Raw genomic sequence first — 23,387 nt, 5'->3', positions numbered from 1 at the left:
CAACACTCTGACAAAGCTCCCCTTTCCCCTACGCTGATACAGTTGTAAGATAACAACGAACCACAACAAGAAACACAGACGACAATGTCCTAATGCAGGAAACGCCGGTGAAATGGTATGGTGTGAAGATAAAAATCCTAAGAACGGCTTCTGTAGAAAATGAGTGAAAGAGTCCTACCGGTAGTCCTGAGCGACGAGGGGCGCTCCTTTTGAAGATGCACGACGATTAATCCACCACTATATACATGACAGGCAGGCACAAGACGGTTCATTCATCCTAACGGGAAACGATCCAGGTCACAATTGATTTTTCAGACGACACGTTGGACAGGATACACAAAAACACCGACCTCTAGTTGCTCCGTCAGGCCCCACTTTTCCACTGTCCTCTCTCGGCCCCAGCAGCCCCTACTTCTGTTTCAGTCATCTTTTGCGGGTAATCCCCCTTGGGCTGCTGGGAAATGGAGTTCTTCACATGATAGCACTGCTACAGACTTCTAAAATAAGATCCCTTTCCCCAATACTTTCTAGGTGAAGCCACATGTCCTCGTCCCACTGAAGAGGACTTGCATTTAAATTCTGGTCAGCATAAACAGAAATCCCAACCTCTTTTTCTGTCTTCTCTATCCCTCTATATTATACTCATCCCCATCTTTGTTATTTTGCCGGGTTTCCATTATTGCTATAATATCATAATTACTCTCCTCCACATACAACTCCAACTCACTCGTTTCAATTTTGATATTTCTAGCATTAAGGTAAGCTATTTTTAATGCATTACTCGTTCTACTTTTACATTTAAACGTGGAGTTAGAATTTACATTACTGTGCCTTTTTATTTTTACACTATTTTGTTTGTTCCTCCATGTACAGTTCTAAACCTGGCCTGTCCGAAACTCCCTGCCACCCTACTCATATGCCTCCTCAATTACACTGGCTCATCCTGGCATCGTCAAGCCCAAGGCAGGGCCCAGTCCTGAACAGGGTGCTAGTGCATCACAAAGGGGGCCACTTTACTTTAATCTGCAAGGGGAGAACACGCAAAACTACACAGACAGCAACCAGGCATGAGACTCAAACTCGGGACGTTAGATCCACGAAGAAGCAGCCTCACTGCTGTGCCCACTCTGCTGATGAGGGCCGCCACAAAGTTCCAGTCCAATTAAGGGGGCCCTCTCAAGGCAGTAAACAGGCCCGGTAGGGATGCCAGTCTATTGCAGGGCACCACTCCTCCTACTATGCCAGTCTAGCGTGACTTTGTGAACCTAACATGGCCTCTTTAAATGACTGTCTTACCTGATCTGAACCCAATACCAGTTTTCATAGGAGAATCCCACGTGACCCAAGCCGCATGAGTGATTTTATCCGGCTGGCTGTTAGAGTAAAGTGTGCCAGGCATTTTTCAGACATCATTAGCTCATCAAGGCCTCTTTTATTTGATGAAGTACGCACACAATTTCCCAGGCGACTGCACTTTATGGTCTGGATTTTTCCATGCACCTAATTTAATAAACACAAATGTAATTTTGCGGCTCTGATTGCAGCCGACATCCTAAATGACAAGTAGCCACAATTACATCTGCCTCATTGCACCAAACATACAGCCACTTGACAGCCGCTTGGCTGACGTCCTAAACTCGTCCACCGAGGGTCTGCTTCTTGTTAATGTTGTGGATATCAAAAGTCAACACACACTGGCACGTCTGTTTTTATTGAGGCCTTGATAATAAGATCTGGTAACCAACAAACAGATTAATCATGTTTAGGAATAAAAAATTATTAAAAGTACAAACTTTCAATCCCATGTTTGCACAAATGTGCCCACCTTTTTGCTTATATTGTAAAGTTCACAATGCACCACATCACAAAACAATTTAGCTTTTCCGGCCTTTTTTCTATGTTATATGGTGCCTTTCATTATGGGTAAAATTACAAAACAGCTTGAAATTTCATGGCTGGCATTGTGGCACAGTGTGGTTAAGGCTTTGGACTTTAAATCCTCAGATTGTCAGTTTATGTCCCGCTAGTGACACTGTGTGACCCTGTGCAAGTCACTTGACCTCCAAGTGCCACATGGGATGGACGGGCATCCCAACCAGGAATGGGGAAGATTCCTGACTTGGATAGGAGGCTCAAAGTGGACAGACAGGCATCCTGGATAAAAAAGAGAAAGGTGTTTTACACGAATGAGACTCTCCATGTGGATGGACGGACATCCCAGCTAAAACAGAGGAAGGTTCTTTACCCGGACAATTGTAATTGTAAAAAACACCCTCTGTTTGAACCACAGAAAGCGTTGGTGTATTCGTGTTTGGAGCTGGGGTTCACAATGTAAATGTAACAGAAGAGTTCAAATTAAGTCGAATTATGAAGGGTATGCCCAGTGAGGGTAAGAGAGTTGAGGTACAGACGGTGGACAGCGCTCTCGTTAAAAGAACACGCTATCCAAAAATAGTATCTTTCTTAATATGTTAGTTACACCACGTAGTTTGTGGTGATGGACAAGTACAATTTTTAATCATGCAGGATGGAGATTATATATATATACAGGTATATATGTATATATATATATAATAAGCATATATATATATATCTATACTAATAAAAGGCAAAGCCCTCACTCACTCACTCACTGACTCACTGACTCATCACTAATTCTCCAACTTCCCGTGTGGGTGGAAGGCTGAAATTTGGCAGGTTCATTCCTTACAGCTTCCTTACAAAAGTTGGGCAGGTTTTATATTGAAATTCTACGCGTAATGGTCATAACTGGAAGCAGTTTTACTCCATTTACTGTAATGGAGATGAGCTTCAACGCCGTGGGGGCGGAGTTTCGTGTGACATCATCACGCCTCCCACGTAATCACGCAGTACATAGAAAACCAGGAAGACCTCAAAAAGTGCTGAAGAAAACATGCATTATATAATTGAGAAGGCAGCGAAACAATAAGAAGCGAGCGAAAGTGACATATAATACCATACTCATGAGTTCTGCTACTTCGGAAACAAAGCACGATGTAAACCTACACTTTAAATTAAGTTCATAGACAGGCTACCGCTGGCGTTTGTAATTTAGTGCCTGCCCATATAAGGCCGTCCGTCAGCGGCAATCCAATAGCAAACTGCCACGGGTAAATATTCACGGGTGAAGGACTGTGCTTATGGAGAGGAAGATGAGATGGTCAGGGTGGTGTTTGACACAAACTCAGCGAAACTGCGAGAGAAAGTTTTAAGTGCCAGGACTAAGGTAACATTAAATACAGCCATGGACATAGCACGAGATGGCACCAGCACAGCTGGGAAACTTCGATGCATGTACACCGAGTGGCTCACATGAACTGACGCAGTGCACAGATAAAAGCAACAGTTCCAAAGAGCTGAACAAAACCGAATTACACAATTGAAAAGGCAGCAAAAAATATGAAGCGTCTGATAAGCATATTCATAAATCCAGCTACTGTGGAAACAAAGCACACGTTGGAAAAAGTCAATGTCCCGCTAAAGGAAGACAGTGTAAAAAAAACCCGTGCATGCAGTGTGTCAGGTCTCAGATAAAGAAGACGAGCTGTTTATTGATGCAGTAAGAAACGAATCGATGAATGAAACCTGTCATCTTTACAACGATTGACAAACACGGAATGTAACTTGAACACAACACATCCTACAAATACGAGCCTGATTGAAAGAAATAATGATAATCAGTAACACTCACAAAACAAATACTGTATATTGACAGTCATGTTACGTTATTTTTAAAATGTTCCCTTTTCTTTTTCTAGCTTTTTTAACACACTACTTCTCCGCTGTGATACGCGGGTATATATATATAACCCGATGTACATACTCGAATAATGGATACTTTATTCGCCATCAATGATTGTTTTGGTAAAGCCATACTCAGTGTATTCATTAGATGAACGGTAAAAAAGTAAGAGCGAGGGGAGGATGACTCATTGAGGCATGCAGGCTGTAGTGCGCGTCAACTCTATCTGAATTGCGCGATCACATTTGAAAAACTATATCTTTTCAAGTTCTATTTAGTCCATATGTGTCAAACTCAAGGGCAGGGCCACATCCGCCCGCGTGTAATTATATCCGCCCGAGATCATTTTATATATTATTGTTATTAATGGTCCGGGTATATGAAGCGCTGGTAACACAATAAACTACAGATCCCATAATGCAGCGCTTCAGCTGCCTTGCCGAACACTTACCACGCTAATCAAGTCTACCTTATGATGCTGCAAGTTATTGCGAAGATAGAGTTATTGCGCACTGAGTTTGCACGGCGCTTTGGTGACTTTGAAGAACAAAAAAAGTCCGTCTACATGCGGCTCGAACCTCGTGCATGTTTGGTAGCACATATCTGTGTGAGAAGCTCTTCTCAGTGATAAAGACTAACAAAACAGCACACAGGAGTCGCCTCACTGATGACCACCTGCAATCCATCCTGAGAATCTCCACAACACAGAACCTCACAGCAAACAGAAACGAACTTGTGGCCAAAAAAAGATGCCAGGCGTCCAGCTCTAAAATGACATCTGAGCAAAGACAACTGAATGATTTGATTTGTTATTGCACGTAAGAGCGGGAGTCAACCGTTTTAACAAACAGCGTATTGCACTGATACGAAATAGCTGTGTGTGTATATATGTAGATATGTATGTATATGTATATATATGTTTATATATGTGTGTGTGTATGTATGTGTATATGTATAGATATGTATATATATACAGTATATATGTTTATGTGTGTGTGTGTGTAAATATATATATATATATGACAACAACACTCATCACTCACAACAGTGACAAAACAATTACATTGACAATCAGGTTATGTTATTTTCAAAATGTTTCCTTTTCTTTTCATTGCTTCTTTAACACACTACTTCTCCGCTGCGAAGCGCGGGTATTCTGCTAGTATAATATAATAAGCATCTATATATATTTTTTTCCTTAGGAGACTTCTTCCTCTTTTCCCACTTCTATACGTGCTTGTTGGACCTTCTCCATTCAGCTCGGTCCTACACCTCCTCACTAAATAATCTGCTCCATCTTATATATCAGAGTGTCTGACATCTAAAATTTCAAATCGTAACCTTAGATCTTCAAATGAGTGTCTCCTTATAATTCCAAAAGCTAAACTTAAAAGAAGTGGTGAGGCGGCCTTCTACTGTTATGCTCCTCAAATCTGGAATAGCCTGCCAGTAAGAATTCACCAGGCTGATACAGTAGAGCACTTTAAAACACTGCTGAAAACACATTACTTTAACATGGCCTTCTCATAACTTCACTTTAACTTAATCCTGATACTCTGTATGATCAATTCTTCATAATAACTATTCACAGTGGCTCTAAAATCCATACTGACCCCAACTCTCTCTTCTGTTTCTTTTTCCGGTTTCTTTGCCACCACCACCTACTCAAAGCATCCTGATGCTCCAACAATGATGGACTGAAAGCCAGAAGTCTACGTGACCATCATCATCAAGTCCTTCCATGAAAACCCTAAATACACAGAGGACTGTTTGACTTATGTTAGGTAGATTGCCCAGAGGGGACTGGTAAGGTGGTCTCTTGGTCTGGAACCCCTACAGATTTTATTTTTTTCTCCAGCCTTTTTTTTTTTTTTTTTTTGTTATTTCTGTCCACCCTGGCCATCGGACCTTACTTATTCTATGTTAATTAATGTTGACTTATGTTTATTTTTTATTGTGTCTTCTATTTTTCTATTCATTTTGTAAAGCACTTTGAGCTACATTTTTTTTTGTATGAATATGTGCTATATAAATAAATGTTGATTGATTGATTGATTGATTGATAGACAAACCCTTTTCCTTGACTCCATCTATCCACCTCCACTTTGGCCTTTCGCTTTCTCTTCCCCTGGATTTCCATTCCCATCCCACTTTGGTCAGATACAGTGGGTATAGAAAAGAATCCCCCCCCTTCAAAATATTTCCATTTTTTTGCTTTACAGCCTTAAATGAAAAACACACACAAAAAATATTCCTTCCCAGCTTTACTTGCTCAATGCAACCTCTGACATCCAAGAGAAAGATATCACAGCTACAGTTCAGAAAAATTATAAAAAATCAAAAACAAGACTTGACAGTGATCCCTCGCTATATCGCGCTTCGACTTTCGCGGATTTTAAATGTAAGCATATCTAAATATATATCACGATTTTTTTGCTGGTTCGTGGATTTCTGCAGACAATGGGTCTTGTAATTTATGGTACATTCTTCCTCAGTTGCTTTGCCCAGTTGATTTCATACAAGGGACGCTATTGCAAGATGGCTGAGAAGCTACCCAATCAGAGCATGTATTACATATTAAATAGAACTCCTCAGTGATATACGATATGCTTCCCGCACAGTGCTTCACATACTTGAAAGCCCAAACAGCACGTACTGATTTTTGATTGTTTGCTTTTCTCTGCCTCTCTCTCTGACATTCTCTGCTCCTGACGGAGGGGCTGTCTGCCCACTGGTGTAGAGGATACGGACGCTCCTCTAAAAAATACTAAAAGACTACCTTCACATTGCTGCCTTCCTTGTAGCTGCTTTGTCCGGCGGTGCTTCGCATACTTGAAAGCCCAAACAGCACGTATTGATTTTTGATTGTTTGCTTTTCTCTCTCTCTGACATTCTCTGCTCCTGACCCGCACTCCTTTGAAGAGGAAGATATGTTTGCATTCTTTTAATTGTGAGACGGAACTGTCATCTCTGTCTTGTCATGGAGCACAGTTTAAACTTTTGACTAAAGGGTGTTATTTCATGTCTAGAGGGCTCTAATGATGTTAAAAAACGTATTTAGAAGGTCGTAAACAGGTTTTCAATGCTCTAACTGCGAAAATATTAGATTTATAAATAAAGAATCCTACTTCGCAGAAATTCATTTATCGCTGCAGTGTCTGGAACGGATTAACATTTTTCCTTCTACCCTAACGAGAGCCCCAGGACCCCCACAACAGGGTGCTGCCCCTCCATGCTTCACTGTAGGTATGGTGTGTTGTGGATGGTGAGCTGCATTGGTGTACCGTTTGGTGTTGAGGCCAAATTGTTTGATTTTGGTCTCATCTGACCAGAAGACCTTTTTTTCACTTAGCATCAGAACCTTCAAGGTGCATTCTGGGAAAGCTCAAACGAGCCTTAATGTGGCCTTCCTTGAAAAGTGGCTTTTTCCTTGCGACCCTCCCAAACAAGTCACCACAGTGGAGCGCTTGTAAAATTGTTGTCACCTGCACACCATTAATGACCACTCTGTGCCATCAAATCCTGTAACTCCTTCAAAGTGGCCATTGGCCACTCGGTGGCATCTCTTACCAGTTTCCTCCTTGCTCTTCCATCCAGTTTGGAGGATCCAGGGAGGGTCCTAGTAGTACCAAACACCTCTTTATTATGGACTTTACTGAGATCCTTGGGATTGATAAAGCCTTTAAGATGTTTTTGTCTCCATCTCCTGCCTTATGTCTGTCCACAACTCTGTCCCTGAGATCTTTTGAAAGTGGCTTGGCACCCAAAGTCAGTTATTTGCTGTCAGTTGCTCTACCAAGCAAGGAAATGAATGGACCAGGAACAGCTTCACTAATCACATGGATTACAGTTGATCAAAGGTGGAAGGAAGTCAGTAATCATGGTCTGCAATGGAAATGGTGGGCACTGACACCTGATGGAGTTTAGGAGGGCGCTGGGTGATCCTTTATTCATCTCAGGATTTCTTGATTTTTATTTCTTTAAATTGTTCTGAACTGTAGCTGTGATTTTTCTTCACTTGGATGTTAGAGATTGCATTGAGAAAGTAAAGCTGGAAAAAATTTTGGTTTGTGTGTTTTTATTTAAGGCTGTAAAGCAAAAAAATTGGGAATATTTCGAAGGGGGGGATTCTTTTCTACACCCACTGTATGTGTGGTGCCAACTGGGCTACCATGGTTTGTCAGGTGCGCTCGTTCTGTGTGTATATTGAGTGGTTAATATGCATTTTTGTCAACTTAAAGAATTACTTTTACTCATGAAGAGCTTTTGAACGTACAGGACTTGGTTCCATCGGATTTATTTCTTATGTTTGTTTGCGATTTCCCGTTCAAGTTTTCCCCCACACGTGAGGGCAGAACATTGGATCACTTTTACACCAACATTAAATGGGGATTTTGCCATTTCTCTCATGCACCTCTTGGCAACTCTGACCACATCATTTATTATATTTGTTCCCAGCTATAAGTGGAAACTGGAACAGTCAAAGCCCACCAGAGCTATTTGCCGCAGATGAAATTCTGAGGCTGTTGGAAGGCTGAGGGACTGTTTAGGCTCCACCGATTGGAAAGCCATGGAAGGCTGATGTAACAGCATAGATGAATATACTGATATTGTAACATCTTAACATCTCCTTCTGTGAAGATAAGAGTCTCCCTAAGAAGATACAACAATGACAAGCTGTGGTGCACCAAGGAGCTGAGTGTGCCCAGAGCTGCCAAGGACCAGGCATACAGGATGAATAATCGATCAGCAAGGCGACACTTTAATAAAGCTCCGAGAGCTACAAAAGCCACTAACAAAGATCAGCTGGCATGAGGCTTTAGCATTAACGGTCAGGCAGTTTGGAGTTCTCTGAAAAAACTGTCAAATTACAGGCTGAAGTGCTCCCAGGCCTTATCATCCGCCATTTTGAATAATCAGTTTTGTTGCTGGTTTGACAAGGACATGAGCGCCTGCTTGGACTCTGACCCTCTGCCTTCTATATCAACAGCCCAACCTCACATAACTATTTCAGTGTCACCATCGCCACTTCACGGACGTCCGATTCACCATCTTCAGCCACCCTGAACTCCTTCATTCCTCTCCACTCCACACGATACTGTCTGTAAAGCAAGAGGAGGTATAAAGACTATTAGGACAGCAGCTGGCCCTGATGGAGTCTCGCCGGGTACTCTTAGACATTGTGCACACCAGTTAGCACCAGTCTTCACTGACATATTCAACACCTCTCTGCAGCTGGGCAGACTTCTGAACTGCTTTAAGGTAGCCACTATAAATCCAGTTCTCAAGAAGGGTAAAATCTCTGAACTTAATGACTACAGGCTTTGACCTTGGAGGTTATGAAATATTTGAACGTCTTATGCTTTCCCACCTAAAGCCCATCACCGACCCACTTCAGTTTGCATACAAGGCAAATCGTTCAATGGAGGATGCCGTTCATTTATGCCTCCACTATATTCTTCAACACCTGGACTTGCCTAACACCAATCTGAGGAGCTTGTTTGTGGATTTCTGCTCAGCATTCGTTACTTCAGAGTAAACTAATCCAGTTAGGTGGACACGATGGTGTCTGCCAGTGCGAGGGTCGCCAACTCCAGTCCTGGAGGGCCGTTTCGGCTGCAGGTTTTCATTCTAACCCTTTTCTTAATGAGTGACCTGATTTTGCTGCTAATTAACTTCTTATGAACTAATTTTAATTGACTTGCTCTTGAAGACTCAGACCCCTTAATTGTATCTTTTTCATTAATTAGCAGCCAAACAATAATGAGATACAAAATGAGCCAAAACAACTGGTGTCCATCACACAATGTCTGAAAATAAAGAAAGATGAAGGTCTCAGGAATGTCTATCTACTCAGGTCCCCAAAACATTTTAACAGAGCTCTAAGAAAAGAGAAAATCAACAAGTTCAGAAATGTCTGCTAATGCACCCCATTAGCACCTCATTAAGCAGCTGGTTGGAGTCTGAGGCCCTGACTTAGTTGGTCTTCTGTTGGCTCCCTCATTTCACACTTCATTTAAAGAAAGACATGAAGCAATTCTGAGGAACGATGAGGAAATTCAGGGGAGAAAATATTTAAAAAGCAATTCAATTAAAATGAATTCACAAGAAGTTAATTAGCAGCACAAACAGGGCAATCGTTAAAAAGGGTTAGAGTAAACACCTGCAGCCACGGTGGTCCTCCAGGACTGGACTTGGTGACCCCTGTGTCAGTGGATTAGGAATTTCTTGACAGGTAGAAAGCAGCAAGCAAGACTGGGCCACCATCTGTCGGATCCAATGTCAATTCGCATAGGCGTCCTGTTTTCACTTTATACAAATGACCTAATGTTTGCAGATGACACAACCATAGTGGGTCTCATTTCTAATAACGTCATGTCTTCCTATCAAAGGGACGTGGGCCATCTTGTGGAATGGTGTCCTTGTAACAACTTGGAGCTCAGTGCTATTAAGACAGTGGAAATGAGGATTGACTTCCACCAACAAGTCACTAACTGTCCTCCTTTGCAAATTAATGGCCAGACTGTACGTGTGGTTCAGTCATTTACATTCCTGGAGACGACTTTCACTAATACGTTAAATGGGACAAGCACATCACCTCCATCATCAAAAAAGCCAGGCAGAGATTGTTCTTCCTTCGCTATCTTAAGAAGCTTGGCATATCAAGGTGTATCTTGTTCAATTTGAGAGAACTCTGACTCCCTCCATCACTGTGTGGTTTCCTTCTGCCTCCACTCTTTCTAAGATTCGGTGTTTTGTTCCGCTGAGAAAATTGTTGTCTCCCAACTTTAAAAGATCTGCTCACCGCCACAGCAGGAAAGATTGCAATGGACTCCAGCCACCCCAGCAGCCATCTGTTTATCAAATTGTCATCACAGAGGAGGTGCGGGTCTATCGGGACCTGAACTACATGCCATCTCCGCAGTTTCTTTCCTCAAATTATTCAGATCCTAAATAAATTTACACAGGGTTACTCCTAACTGTTTTTGATACATATACTTTTTGCCTATTCGTAAATCCTTCACACTTGCTCAATTTGTACTAATTAATTTCCATGTTATTTTGTACAGTTTTTTCTGTTTATTTGAGTTTACTACTGAAGTTTGTAAATGTTTTGTTCAAGAAATTGTTGCATTTGTACATTGGTTTGCAGTGTCAGGTTAATTTTGGGTTGAAATGGTGTTTTTTTCTGTTGGTAATGTCTTGTATTTGTGGTCGCTGAAAGTCGGAAACAACAGGAGGCGGACACCAATAAAAAGTAAAAAGCAATTTCTTTATTCTTGGTGAGTCAAAGAGGCTGCAGCCCCTCTCAGCTCAGTGGTACTGACTGGTCAGATCAGACAGCCCGCAGCCTAACGTGGGGCTTCCCTCTTTATACCTAGTTTGTGTATTAAATATATATATGGCAGATCATTTTGAGGTTATACTGTACATACATTACATTAGCTTGCGACTCCCTGAATTGGAATGTGCACATTGCTTCTTTCAGATAAAGAGGTTATCAGGGCACTCACAGTTTTAAGAAATATGCTCAAATAGTTTTAAGTGTGAATTCAGAAACGGTCACAACTGATTTATAATATCACAGGGTGTTCTGTTAGTATCAAGAGGTCAGCAGTTTCTCATAAAATAATGTGAGTTAGTCCCTTATTCCGTGCACAAGCTTAATTCTTTTTCTGCATAAATGAAGAACAAATCGCATGATTAATACATAATGCAGTCCTTGGTATTTAACTACTTCTAATCATTACAGTTAACAATATTTCTTCCTCATATTTCAAGTTTATACCTAACCAGAGTCAATTCTGGTATGTTTCACATGCTAGCAATAAAGTGATTCAGATTCCGATACTTGTGGTGGACGCCTGGGGCCCTTGCCCAGCTGGGACGCCCCTGTGATGGAAGGACCAGGAGGGAGGACATATTCACGCCAATACCTTCCCCAGAACACGAGAGGACAACCCTCCTGGATTACATCGGGGTCACAGGTTTGGAGCTTAGAAGCTCAACCCTGCTGGGGCCCGTGGTCACCACCCAGGGGGCTCCTTGGACTGCAGCACGTCCGCCACATCCGAAGGTGCTACCGGAAGAGGATCGGAGAGCAACTGGAGCTTTTCCGGTTGCACTATAAAAGAGGCCACCTCACGTTGTTCAAGGAGCCAGAGAACAACGCTTGCGGGGAGAGGAGTGGAGGCAGCAGGGAAGAGAAAGAGAGAGAGAAAGAAAGGAAGAAGAAAAAGAGAAGTGTTGTGCTGAATAATTGCGTACTGTGCTCTGAAGTGAGGAGCGGAAAATAGAACTGCCCCAGGAAGAAATAAACTGTGTGGTGTTTTGCACTTGTGTGTCTCTGTGCCAGTCTGTGTCTGGGGAGCGGTACGTCTGCATGGCTTTCACACCACATAGTCGCTGTCTCTCCTCATCATGCGTCAATACCACCTCAGCCTACTTTCCTGTACTTTCTTAGATCTCTCTCTGACTTTTGTTGTACTACTTTTTGTCTTGTTTCTTATTCTGCCCCTTTTTTATAACTCTACACATCCATCTCCACATTCTCATTTCGGTCACATTTAACTCCCTTGACTGCCCAAGTCTCAGCTCCATACATCATTGCTGGTCTTACTACGGTCTTAAAGTCGGAAAGTCTTATTAATGTTTCCTAAAAATAAAGACCCATTTTCTGTTCACCGCAACACTGTTGGTGATAAGATCTCATTATTGGTGAGAAGGCAGACATCATTCATTTTCATTTCATTTCTTAGATCTACAAAGGCTGGCATTTCAATAGTCATGGGGGAATGTTGACATTTTCTGCTTGCTCGGTTCATTTCTGATAAACTCCAATTTCTCTTTATTTCTGATTCTCTTCTCAGACAAAGTCATGCAGCCAAAGGAACAAACCAACAGATTTATTGTCAGTCACTCATTCATTTGGCCCTGAAGTCCCACACAGACTTACGTTAATCCTCTTGGTCTCTGGCTCAGCGATGACTCCGATGCGCTTCAGGTCAAAGTCTCCTATGCTCCGTGTCATGGCTAGCCGGCCATTCACATGAGGCTGACCGAGACTGTTCCAAGCCACAAAGCCACCACTCTTCTTAATTCTGTTGGATGAATAACAAAAATACATTCAAAATAGAAAAACACGCACATAGAAATCCCTTGTTAAAATCAATAATGGACCAGATCTTCGCTTCTATAACAGGTATTACGCATGTGCGTATGTGGACCATTCTCCGGGGCTCATCAGATATACCGTATATATTCGCATATAACCTGAAAAATTGATCATAAAATCAGACCCTGATTTATATGTCAGTTCAAAAATACACTCTGAATTTTGTTGTAGCACCACAGTTACCAATTTCTTTTGCCACTTCAACGACGTTTAATTTAAAACCAGCTTCATATTTGCTTCTGATCGAATGCTCCATCGTAGACGAGGGATGCTCTTATGATAAAGGCGCATGAGGGTGTGAGATACAAAAAACACAAATCAGTGCAAACGCCACTTCAGAATAGTGTGGGTATTACCGTGTGGCCACGTAGGCACAATACATAGAAAAAAAAGGCAGTGTGGTCCGTGGTTACTCTCTCAGGTGAGCATTAGCATGTCATAATCTCTTTGACCAATAGCGCGTGTTTTCAACATTTGACTTATACGACTGATATTATAAAATAACAGAAATTATACAGTAAAATCAAGCCTCCAATTATCCATGGGAGAACTTATCTGCGAGTATACAGTCATATGAAAAAGTTTGTGACCCCCTCTCAGCCTGCATAATAATTGACTCTCCTTTCAACAATAAAGATATCAGTGGTATGTCTTTCATTTCCTAGGAACATCTGAGCACTGCGGTGTTTTCCGAACAAAGATTTTTAGTGACGCAGTATTTAGTTGTGTGAAATTAAATCAAATGTGACAAACTGATTGTGCACAAATGTGGGTCCCCTTGTCATTGTGCTGATCTGAATGCCTGTCACTGCTCAATGCTGATTACTTGGTATGATGAGCTCGTCAAGCCTTGAACTTCACAGACAGGAGTGTCCAATCATGAGTGGTCAAAGGTATTTAAGGTGGTCAATCACAAGTTGTGCTTCCTTCCCTTTGACTCTCCTCTGAAGAGTGACAGACAGCATGGGATCCTCAAAGCAACTCTCCAAAGATCTGAAAACAAAGATTGTTGAGTCTCCTGGTTTAGGGAAGGCTACAAAAAGCCATCTCAGAGGTTTAAACTGTCAGTTTCAACTGTAAGGAATGGAATCAGGAAATGGAAGGCCACAGGCACAGTTGCTGTTAAACCAGCAGGTCTGGCAGGCCAAGAAAAATACAGGAGCGGCACATGAGCAGGATTGTGAGAATGGTGACAGACAACCCACAGATCACCTCCAAAGACCTGCAAGAACATCTTGCTGCAGATGGTGTATCAGCACATCGTTCTACAATTCAGAACATCTGTATGGCAGGGTGATGAGAAAGAAGCCCTTTCTGCACTCACGTCACAAACAGAGTCGCTTGTTGTATCAAATGCTCATTTAGACAAGTCAGATTCATTTTGGAACAAAGTGCTTTGGACTGATGAGACACAAATGGAGTTATTTGGTCAGAACAAAAAGTGCTTTACATGGTGGAAGAAGAACACCACATTCCAAGATAAACACCTGCTACCTACTGTCAAATGTGGTGGAGATCCCATCATGCTGTGGGGCTGTGTGGCCAGTTCAGGGACTGGGGCCTTTGTTAAAGTCGAGGGTCAGATGAATTCAACCCAATATCAACAAATTCTTCAGGATAATGTTCAAGCATCAGTCACAAAGTTGAAGTTACGCAGGGGTTGGATATTCCAACAAGACAATGACCCAAAACACAATTGGAAATCTACAAAGACATTCATTTAGAGGGAGAAGTCCAATGTTCTGGAATGGCCGTCACAGCCCCCTGACTTGAATATCATCGACAGTCTATGGGATGATTTGAAGCAGGCTGTCCATCAAATTGAACTGAACTGGAGAGATTTTGTATAAAGAATGGTCAGAAATACCTCCATCAGAGTCCAGACCCTCATCACAGGCTATAGGAGGACAGCGTCTGGAGGCTCAAAGGAGCAAAAGGAGGCTCAACTGAGTATTGACGTCATATCTCTGTTGGGTGCCCACATTTATGCACCTGTCTAATTTTGTTATGATGCATATTTCATATTTTCTGTTAATCCAATAAACTTAATGTCACTGCTGAAATCCTACTGTGTCCATAAGGCATGTCAGATATTAAAAGGAAGTTGCTACTTTGAAAGCTCAGCCAATGAGAAGCAAATATTCAAAGAATTAAGAGGGGTTCCCAAACTTTTTCATATGCCTGTATACGGTATGTAATGCTGCTCTGGGTCAAGAGAGGTGCTGACTGTGGTAAAGTGAGATCCGTGGCTATTTGCCTTTTAAAATAACTAATCATCAGTGTCCATATTTGATGCCGGGAGTTGCTAATCACCACACCTGTGCCACATCCCCACATCTAAAAGGAGACGCACGAGTGCAAAGAGGAATAAAAAAAATGGAGATGAAAAGGAATAGAGGTTAAAAGGTGGCGGAAGAGCAGTCTCGGACAGGATGATCCGGCCACCTAGAGGGGAAAAGCAGAACGAACAGGGGTCCCGTGAAGGAGCGTAGGTTGTGGTGTGCTAGGAAGCTGGTTCACCTAAATTGATCACTGGTGTGGAGTGGGGCGAGCATGGCGGATGACCTCCCCAGGGATCCGAGGTACGACTAAGGGTGCGTGAAGGATAACGGGAGGAGTGCTGACCTCGGACAGTCTGGCTTTGTTGTGAGGAGGCAGCCAAGAGGGGGGTCAGGGGATGAAGATTGTGGCTGGGGAGTCTTTGCTGGCTGCGTGAGTAATGGGTGGGCTGGGATCAAACTGAAAGGAACATGAAGGAGCCAGTGACTGCATTTTCAAACTCTTCTTTGAATGGATTTATTTATTGTGTTTTTAACCCCCACTATTCACTTGTTTTTAAGGATTATTTATTTATGGACATTTTTGAATCATGGCACTATATGTTTTGATTCTCTTTAATAAAAGCATGTAACACTTTTTACACCATCCCCTTACTCCATGTGTGATCTGCCCCCATTCAGCCATAACTATTGACAGCTTCGGGTTTGAGAGGCTCCTAAATGTGAAGAGGGAGCATGGAGAGGACCTGCAACATCACACGGACATTAACATTCTTATCTCTTGTCCCCACCGCAGCACAGAGAAGACGCCCAGTGAGGGCAACTGACTCCGCCCCTTCCAGTTCTCAAGCAATACATCCCGCTGCTACTGGGAAGAGGTGCTCAGTATTGCACCGAACCCAACACAAGATGGAGTTCTGTCAACCTAGCCGGACTGTACCCTTGTTTTGAAAGCTTTTCTATTGGTATGCATATTGGCTCTAATTTTTGTTGACATAAAAAATGAAATATTTTTATTGCCATTAAACAGGGATGACCAAGTTGGCACCCCAATATTCTCCAGTGGTGGCTTGCAGCTCCTTTACTCGACCACACTGGACACTTATGGATTTAACAAGAAACTTGCAACCGTGAACCATTCTTGGACATATCACACCTGATTATTCTGCTTGAGCAATTCAACTACCAGCCAAGCAAAGAGAAAGGAAAAATCAGGGTCTCAAACTCCATCTTGGGAGGGCCATTGGAGTCGCTAGGTTTTGTTCAAGTCTATCTTTGAATTTTGAAATCCTTCCATAATTCATCTTGGTCTTTTTCTGATTTACAAACTGCAAGATGGGTTTAAAGAAGGAATGTAAGATACAGTGCCCTTCACAGGTACCCACTTGGTGTGCTGGGCTGGTAACATCCCTTCAGGAGTGACCCACCAAACCAACAAGGCGATTACAAAGGCAGGCTCAGTTATGGGACACCCTCTGCACCCACTGGAGGTAGGAGAATCTTCATAAATCCTAAAAGTTAATATCGTTCCTGCCCTGTTTTTTTCCTTTGTTTACCCAACATGGTAGGACGCGACACGTGACTGCGATCCTCAAAGGTTTCGCTTTTGGTCATTTTTTTAACTCCTTTTCTCCCTTGACATTGAATCTCGACTAGTCCTCGTGTTTGTTTGCCTTTCTTTTAGTACCCTCGGCTTTGACCTTGCTTTCCCCTCACGTTTGTCATTTCCTCATTATTTCCTTGCCATCTCACAATAATCCTCAGATGTGTCATGTTTCATAACACAATGCTTTAGAGATTTGTTTTTGTTTGATTAATAAGTAACTTAATTTGTTTCTAAGGAAGAACTCTGGCTTTTATTTGTTTAACTCTATTGTGCAAGTTTCTATGCAACTGTTATTACTTTCACTTTTATAATATACTGAAACACTTTTTTCTATTTATTGGTGAGTATAATTTTTTCTTTAACGTCTTATAAAGCACTTTGAGCTACACGTGTTGTATGAAAATGTGCTATCCAAATAAATGAACAAATCCAAATCCTATCATGTAATATCATCTACTGTTGAGTTCTGCTCTGTCCTTGTAATATTTCTATTGTACTATTGTATTTATTGTATTGTATTGAGGATGACTTGTGTTCTGTTCTGTGGATTGTGTTGTACTGACCCTCTTGTTTTTTTTTTGACACCCACTGCACGCCCAGCCTACCTGGACAGGGGTCTCTCATTGAATTGCCTTTCCCAAGTTTTCTTCCATTTTTTTCCCTACAAGGGTTTTTTTGGGGGAGTTTTTCCTGGTCTTCTTAGAGAGTCAAGCCTGGGGGGGCTATCAAGAGGCAGGGCCTGTAAACAATTCTTGTATGATTTTGGGCTACTATACGAAAATAAATGATATTGTATTGTAAATGTTGCTGTTGTATCCTTGCATTTCAATGTGCCAGTCCTTGTCCCTGCTCTGGCACTGTGCAGCGTCCATACTATGTGGCAGCCCTGAAGATCTGGAGGAAATCTCCCAGGATTCCACCTGTGCTGCTCAGAACATCCTTCTCGGCAGACAGCCTGGCACGTTCAGCAGACCACCTGCTCTCTTAGTGTCCTGGCGCACCTTGGCATGCAGCGTGCTCTGAAATGCATGCTGCCGTCCAATTTGTTAAGACACCAGGAATTATTGTGAATAATTAGAAGACCGGAAGAAGTAAACATGTGAGAAAAGTTAAGGAAGGATCGAAACCAAAAGATCACAGAGGAGAGCAAGACAGAACTAAACACGTGGGCAAAACCAAAAAATCAGAGTCACAGTCAAAAAGGAATATCCAAATGAACCTAGCTTGCTCTTGATCTAATAGGATTAAAAAATAAAATAAAAAAACAACTCTTTAGGGGAAAGTTAACTTTAATTCAACAGACAGACAAATCTTGACTGGAACTGCAACTGTATTTCTACTCGAAAGGCCGATGGTGTCAAAATCACGATGACCAAGGTCACCTGACACATTGACGATGTTTCATAAACAAATAAATGGAGAAATATATTGTGATAGACGGCCAGGTGCCCTGCCCCGCTGGGATGCCTGGAGGAAGAAGGAACCGGGAGAGTGGCACTTCTTTTCCCTGGGTACCCGGCCGGTCCCTGATACCTGGGGGACAGCACTTCCGGGACGTCAGGAAGTGCTGACAAACCAGGGATGGTTTAGGCCCGGAGTGCTTCCGGGTGCAAGGGCAGCACTTCCGCCTGCTGGCAGTCTGTTATCAGGCCCCTGGAGCACATCCGGGGCTGAATAAAAGGGGCCGTCTCATTCCATTCGGGGGCTGCAGTCAGGAGGAAGTGGAGGCGGAGAAGGACCGTGAAAAGGACTGGAAAGGGCGATTGGTGTGGGAGGCACCGTGTGCTGTGTGAGGAAACTGTAAATAAACGTGTGCTTTTGTAGACAGGGAGGTGGTCTGTCTGTCTGTCTGTGTCCGAGGCTGGCTTCCACAATATATATATATATATATATAAAATCCAACGTCGGTATGTCTGTCCACTTTTCACAAGAGAACTTCTTAACAGATTTAGATCGGGGTTTTTTTTTCTATCATTTGCTTGAACATTCTGGTTGATTTTGCGACTTCTCTCATCGCACTAAGAGTGAAATATTTGCACTAATCCGAGAGAGAGACTGCGGGCCGAGGGGAGGGGGAAGTGTGACGTCAGGAGTGGGGAGTCAGGCGGGACCACTACGGGGGGTGGAGTCGCTATGGACAGCTAGTTTACTATAAATTCAAAATGTATTTGGAAACCTTGAAGTAATAACCCCCATAGAGTTACAAAATCACGTGTACTTGTCACACCATCCACTGCCCTTTTAGGGTGACAAGCACACACACAGCACAAACTACCCACACGCTGACACTTGAGGAGGCTTTCCCATCAACAGCATGACAGTTTCTTCTTTCTCCTCCTCTTTTCCAGGCCCATCTCGTCTCTTTCTTGCAATCCTTTTTGTCAGCATGGCACCCCATCAGACCCCTAAAACATTTTCTGTGATGGAAGTGAATAAAACACATTCCCTGATTGTTATCAAATTCATGTATCTGAATAAAAATGGACAGACTGAACAAAGGATCAAGAAAAGGGAGGTGACATCTTACAGTTTTGACACTAAGGCCCCGTCTCTTGGCCTCAGTTTTTAATGGGTCAGATACGCTTTCTTTTACCCTTTATTGTGCTGCTTTGAAAGTATGCAGCCACTTTGACCTGCCGGGATGGACACCCCTCGTATCAAACCCACCTGCTTAGTACCAACACATCCACATACCCCCGTTATAAGCAGAAGATAAAAGAGGACCCGTTGGAGTCCCCTAAGCAGTACCCACCTGTCTTTTTCATCTTTACGCTCTGGGGTGTGATCCACTGTCAGCTTGTGGGCCTTCCCTTTCCGGCAGAGCAGCGCCCGGCTGTCGCCCACGCTGGCCACCACCAGCTCGACTCCATCACGCAGCAGTGCCACGGTGGCGGTAGTGCCCGCACTCAGCAAGGAAGCTGCAAGCACCATGGGTTTCACACAGGTTAGCCGCTTTTCCTCTCCCCCATTAGGGTGTCATACAAGAGAAGCTTTTCATTTCAGTTACAGGCACTATGACATGGCATGCACATTACTAAGAGTCTAAGAAAAGAGAGAAGCTTTTACAGCAGGGCCGAATGTCAAGCAGAAGGTGACAGTTCATCTCTCACACAAGACGTGGGCTACACCTCTTTAGATGAATTATCTGGTTACTGCAGATTTTAGTTTTTAAATTATTTGCTTAAATTGTACCAGCAGCCTAAGTACCCCCTTTTAGAAGGCTTTCATGAACAAACTACACTTGTTAAACCATTTCTACATTTACACTTAAAAATGTTCAACTTTGGCTTGCTTGCCAAGCATACCCACAGTAAACTGCATCCTTAAAACCCGTCATTCAGCCCCACTGGAAAGTGTGTGAAGAAAATGAGACAGAAAACTATCTAGCAAAAAGTGAACTTCGGCAGAACGGGAGAGGCAAATGACAGGGAGTCGAGGGAGACAACAGGTGTGTGCTGTTACTGCTGATGCCACGGCCAATTCTGAAACAACCTGCTCATGCGAAGAAAAAAAAAATTATATATATATATATATATATTGTGGACGGTAGCCCGGATACAGACAAGCGGACACTGATAGTTCAAGCACCATCACACATTTATTCATAATTAACTATTTACAAGTGCACACAACCCAGTACTCTGTACCAAATCACCCTTCAAGTCCAGGCCCTCAGCAATGCCTCTCTCTCTTCTGACCGCCTCCACTCCTCTCCTCCAGGCTTCGTCCTTCTTCCACCCGACTCCAGCTATCAAATGGATGGAGGTGGCCCCTTTTATATCCACCTGGACGTGCTCCAGGGGCGTCCTGATGAACTACTACTGGCACTCCCTGGTGTGGCGGAAGTGCTGGCTGCGCACCTGGAAGCACTCCAGGTGTCCCTGGTCTTCTTCCCTCTAGTACTTCTGGGTGTGGCGGAAGTGCTGACGACCAGGGCTCTCCAGGCATCTGGGTGCCCCCTGGTGGTGACCACAGGCCCCTATAGGGCATAATCCCTACTCTCTTCCTTCCTTGCCACTATATATATATATATATATTATATACTGTATATATATACACAGTGGGTATGGAAAGTATTCAGACCCCCTTCAATTTTTCATTCTTTGTTATATTGCAGCCATTTGCTAAAATCATTTAAATTAATTTTTTCCCTAATTAATGTACACACAGCACCCCATATTGACAGACAAAAAAAAGAATTTTTGAAATTGTTGCAGATTTATTAAAAAAGAAAAACTGAAATCTCACCTGGTCCTAAGTATTCAGACCCTTTGAACCCTCAGTATTTAGTAGAAGCCCCCTTTTGAGCTCATACAGCCAGGGTCTTCTTGGGAAAGATGCAACAAGTTTTTCACACCTGGATTTGGGGATCCTCTGCCATTCCTCCTTGCAGATCCTCTCCAGTTCTGTCAGGTTGGATGGTAAACGTTGGTGGACGGCCATTTTTAGGTCTCTCCAGAGATGCTCAATTGGGTTTAAGTCGGGGCTCTGGCTGGGCCATTCAAGAACAGTCACAGAGTTGTTGTGAAGCCACTCCTTCGTTATTTTAGCTGTGTGCTTAGGGTCAAGTTCTATCTTGGAGTTTGCTAAAAGAAACCTGAAGGACTCTGAGATGGTGAGAAATAAGATTCTCTGGTCTGATGAGACCAAGATAGAACTTTTTGGCCTTAATTCTAAGCGGTATGTGTGGAGACAACCAGGCACTGCTCATCACTTGTCCAATACAGTCCCCACAGTGAAGCATGGCGGTGGCAGCATCATGCTGTGGGGGTGTTTTTCAGCTGCAGGGACAGGACGACTGGTTGCAATCGAGGGAAAGATGAAGTACAGGGATATCCTGGACAAAAACCTTCTGCAGAGTGCTAAGGACCTCAGACTGGGCCGAAGGTTTACCTTCCAACAAGACAATGACCCTAAGCACACAGCTAAAATAACGAAGGAGTGGCTTCACAACAACTCTGTGACTGTTCTTGAATGGCCCAGCCAGAGTCCTGACTTAAACCCAATGGAGCATCTCTGGAGAGACCTAAAAAGGCCGCCCACCAACGCGTTTACCATCCAACCTGACAGAACTGGAGAGGATCTGCAAGGAGGAATGGCAGAGGATCCCCAAATCCAGGTGTGAAAAACTTGTTGCATCTTTCCCAAGAAGACTCCTGGCTGTATGAGCTCAAAAGGGGGCTTCTACTAAATACTGAGGGTTCAAAGGGTCTGAATACTTAGGACCAGGTGAGATTTCAAAAATTCTTTTTTTTTTGTCTGTCAATATGGGGTGCTGTGTGTACATTAATGAGGGAAAAAAATAATTGAAATGATTTTAGCAAATGGCTGCAAAATAACAAAGAGTGAAAAATTGAAGGGGGTCGGAATACTTTCCGTACCCACTGTATATATATATATATATATATATATATACGAGGGGGGGCCCAAAAATAACCGAATTTTGTTGTTGTTAGGTTGGTACTTGTAGTACGTGGTTGGGCCGCTATGGCGATGTAGTTACACTCCTCACAAGTCAGTCTGCCAAGTGCCATCAGTCTGGAAGATTGTGCTTGTGTTCAGTGAATTTTGTAAAAGTAGTTTTGTGCAAGCGTCTTTTTTTTTTTTATGACGGCCGATTATCGTGAGCAATGCGTGGCAGTGAAATTTGGTTTTCCTCTTGAAAAAAGTGTTGCAGAAACTACTGTTATTGAAACTGTATGACAACCCTGAACCACCCACCCTACTCACCGGATTTAGCTCCGTGTGATTTCTTTTGTTCCCTCGGATGAAAAAAGACTTGAAAGGAAGGCATTTTGCTGACGTCGAAGAGGTAAAACAAGAAACGACCAGAGCATTAATGGGCATTACTTCAGACGAATTTAAAAAATGTTTCGAACAATGGAACAAACGGTTAGATAAGTGTATTTCCGCCAATGGAGTGTACTTTGAAGGAGACTAATTGCAGTTTGTACAGAAAATTAAATTAAACACGTTTTAAAAATATTTCCGGTTATTTTTGGGTCCCCCCTCATATATATATATTTTTTTTTGGAGACAAGACTTTTTGGAAGAGAGATTTTTTTCAAATCCCGCAAGACAAGACTTATTTGCCTTAAGATTTTTTCAAGTCCCGCCCGCCCTCCTCTCGAACATTTTCAAACAAGACCACGGTCCTTTCACCTCTCGATCATGTGAATACTTTTGTCAGACACAGTTCCTGTGCTCTCAGCTCTTCTAAATGTTAACGTTTTCCTCACTTTAAGTTCCCAATTAAAGACGACATATTCTGTCCAAATCTTATTGAAGAATTTCATCCTGAAGGGTTATCAACAGAAGAAATGAGTACACGTGCAATCCTAGCACAGAGAAACGATGAAGTCAAACAAATTAACGCCAAAAATGTTGAATGGTTACATGGCAGATTGGTTAAATACGTATCAATAGACTCTGCTGAAACAGTCGGTGGTGATCGTGTAGAAGATGAAAACAACAACTTACAATATCCCAAAAAATATCTACAAGCGTTAGTTAACAATGTTCAGTCTTACAACGCACAAATTTCTGTAGAAAGAAGGATGTATC

At 42.7% G+C, this 23,387-nt stretch overlaps 1 protein-coding gene across 2 annotated transcripts in view; it reads right to left on the bottom strand.

The window, feature by feature from the left end:
- ppm1kb (protein phosphatase, Mg2+/Mn2+ dependent 1Kb) overlaps positions 1-23,387 on the bottom strand; it is a 106,365-nt gene that overhangs the window by 11,500 nt on the left and 71,478 nt on the right. For both annotated transcript variants that reach the window (XM_039750148.1, XM_039750150.1), the window contains exons 4-5: positions 19,576-19,741; positions 12,720-12,864 (exon numbers count right to left, since the gene is read on the bottom strand). In XM_039750148.1, coding sequence (XP_039606082.1) covers positions 12,720-12,864; positions 19,576-19,741 — 311 coding nt within the window. The remainder of the gene's footprint in view (positions 1-12,719; positions 12,865-19,575; positions 19,742-23,387) is intronic.

The sequence above is a fragment of the Polypterus senegalus genome, chromosome 4 (genome assembly GCF_016835505.1).
Source record: "Polypterus senegalus isolate Bchr_013 chromosome 4, ASM1683550v1, whole genome shotgun sequence".
Classification (NCBI taxonomy): Eukaryota; Metazoa; Chordata; class Cladistia; order Polypteriformes; family Polypteridae; genus Polypterus; species Polypterus senegalus.
Note: the sequence above shows the minus strand (reverse complement) of the source record. Positions and strands in the feature narration are given on the sequence as shown.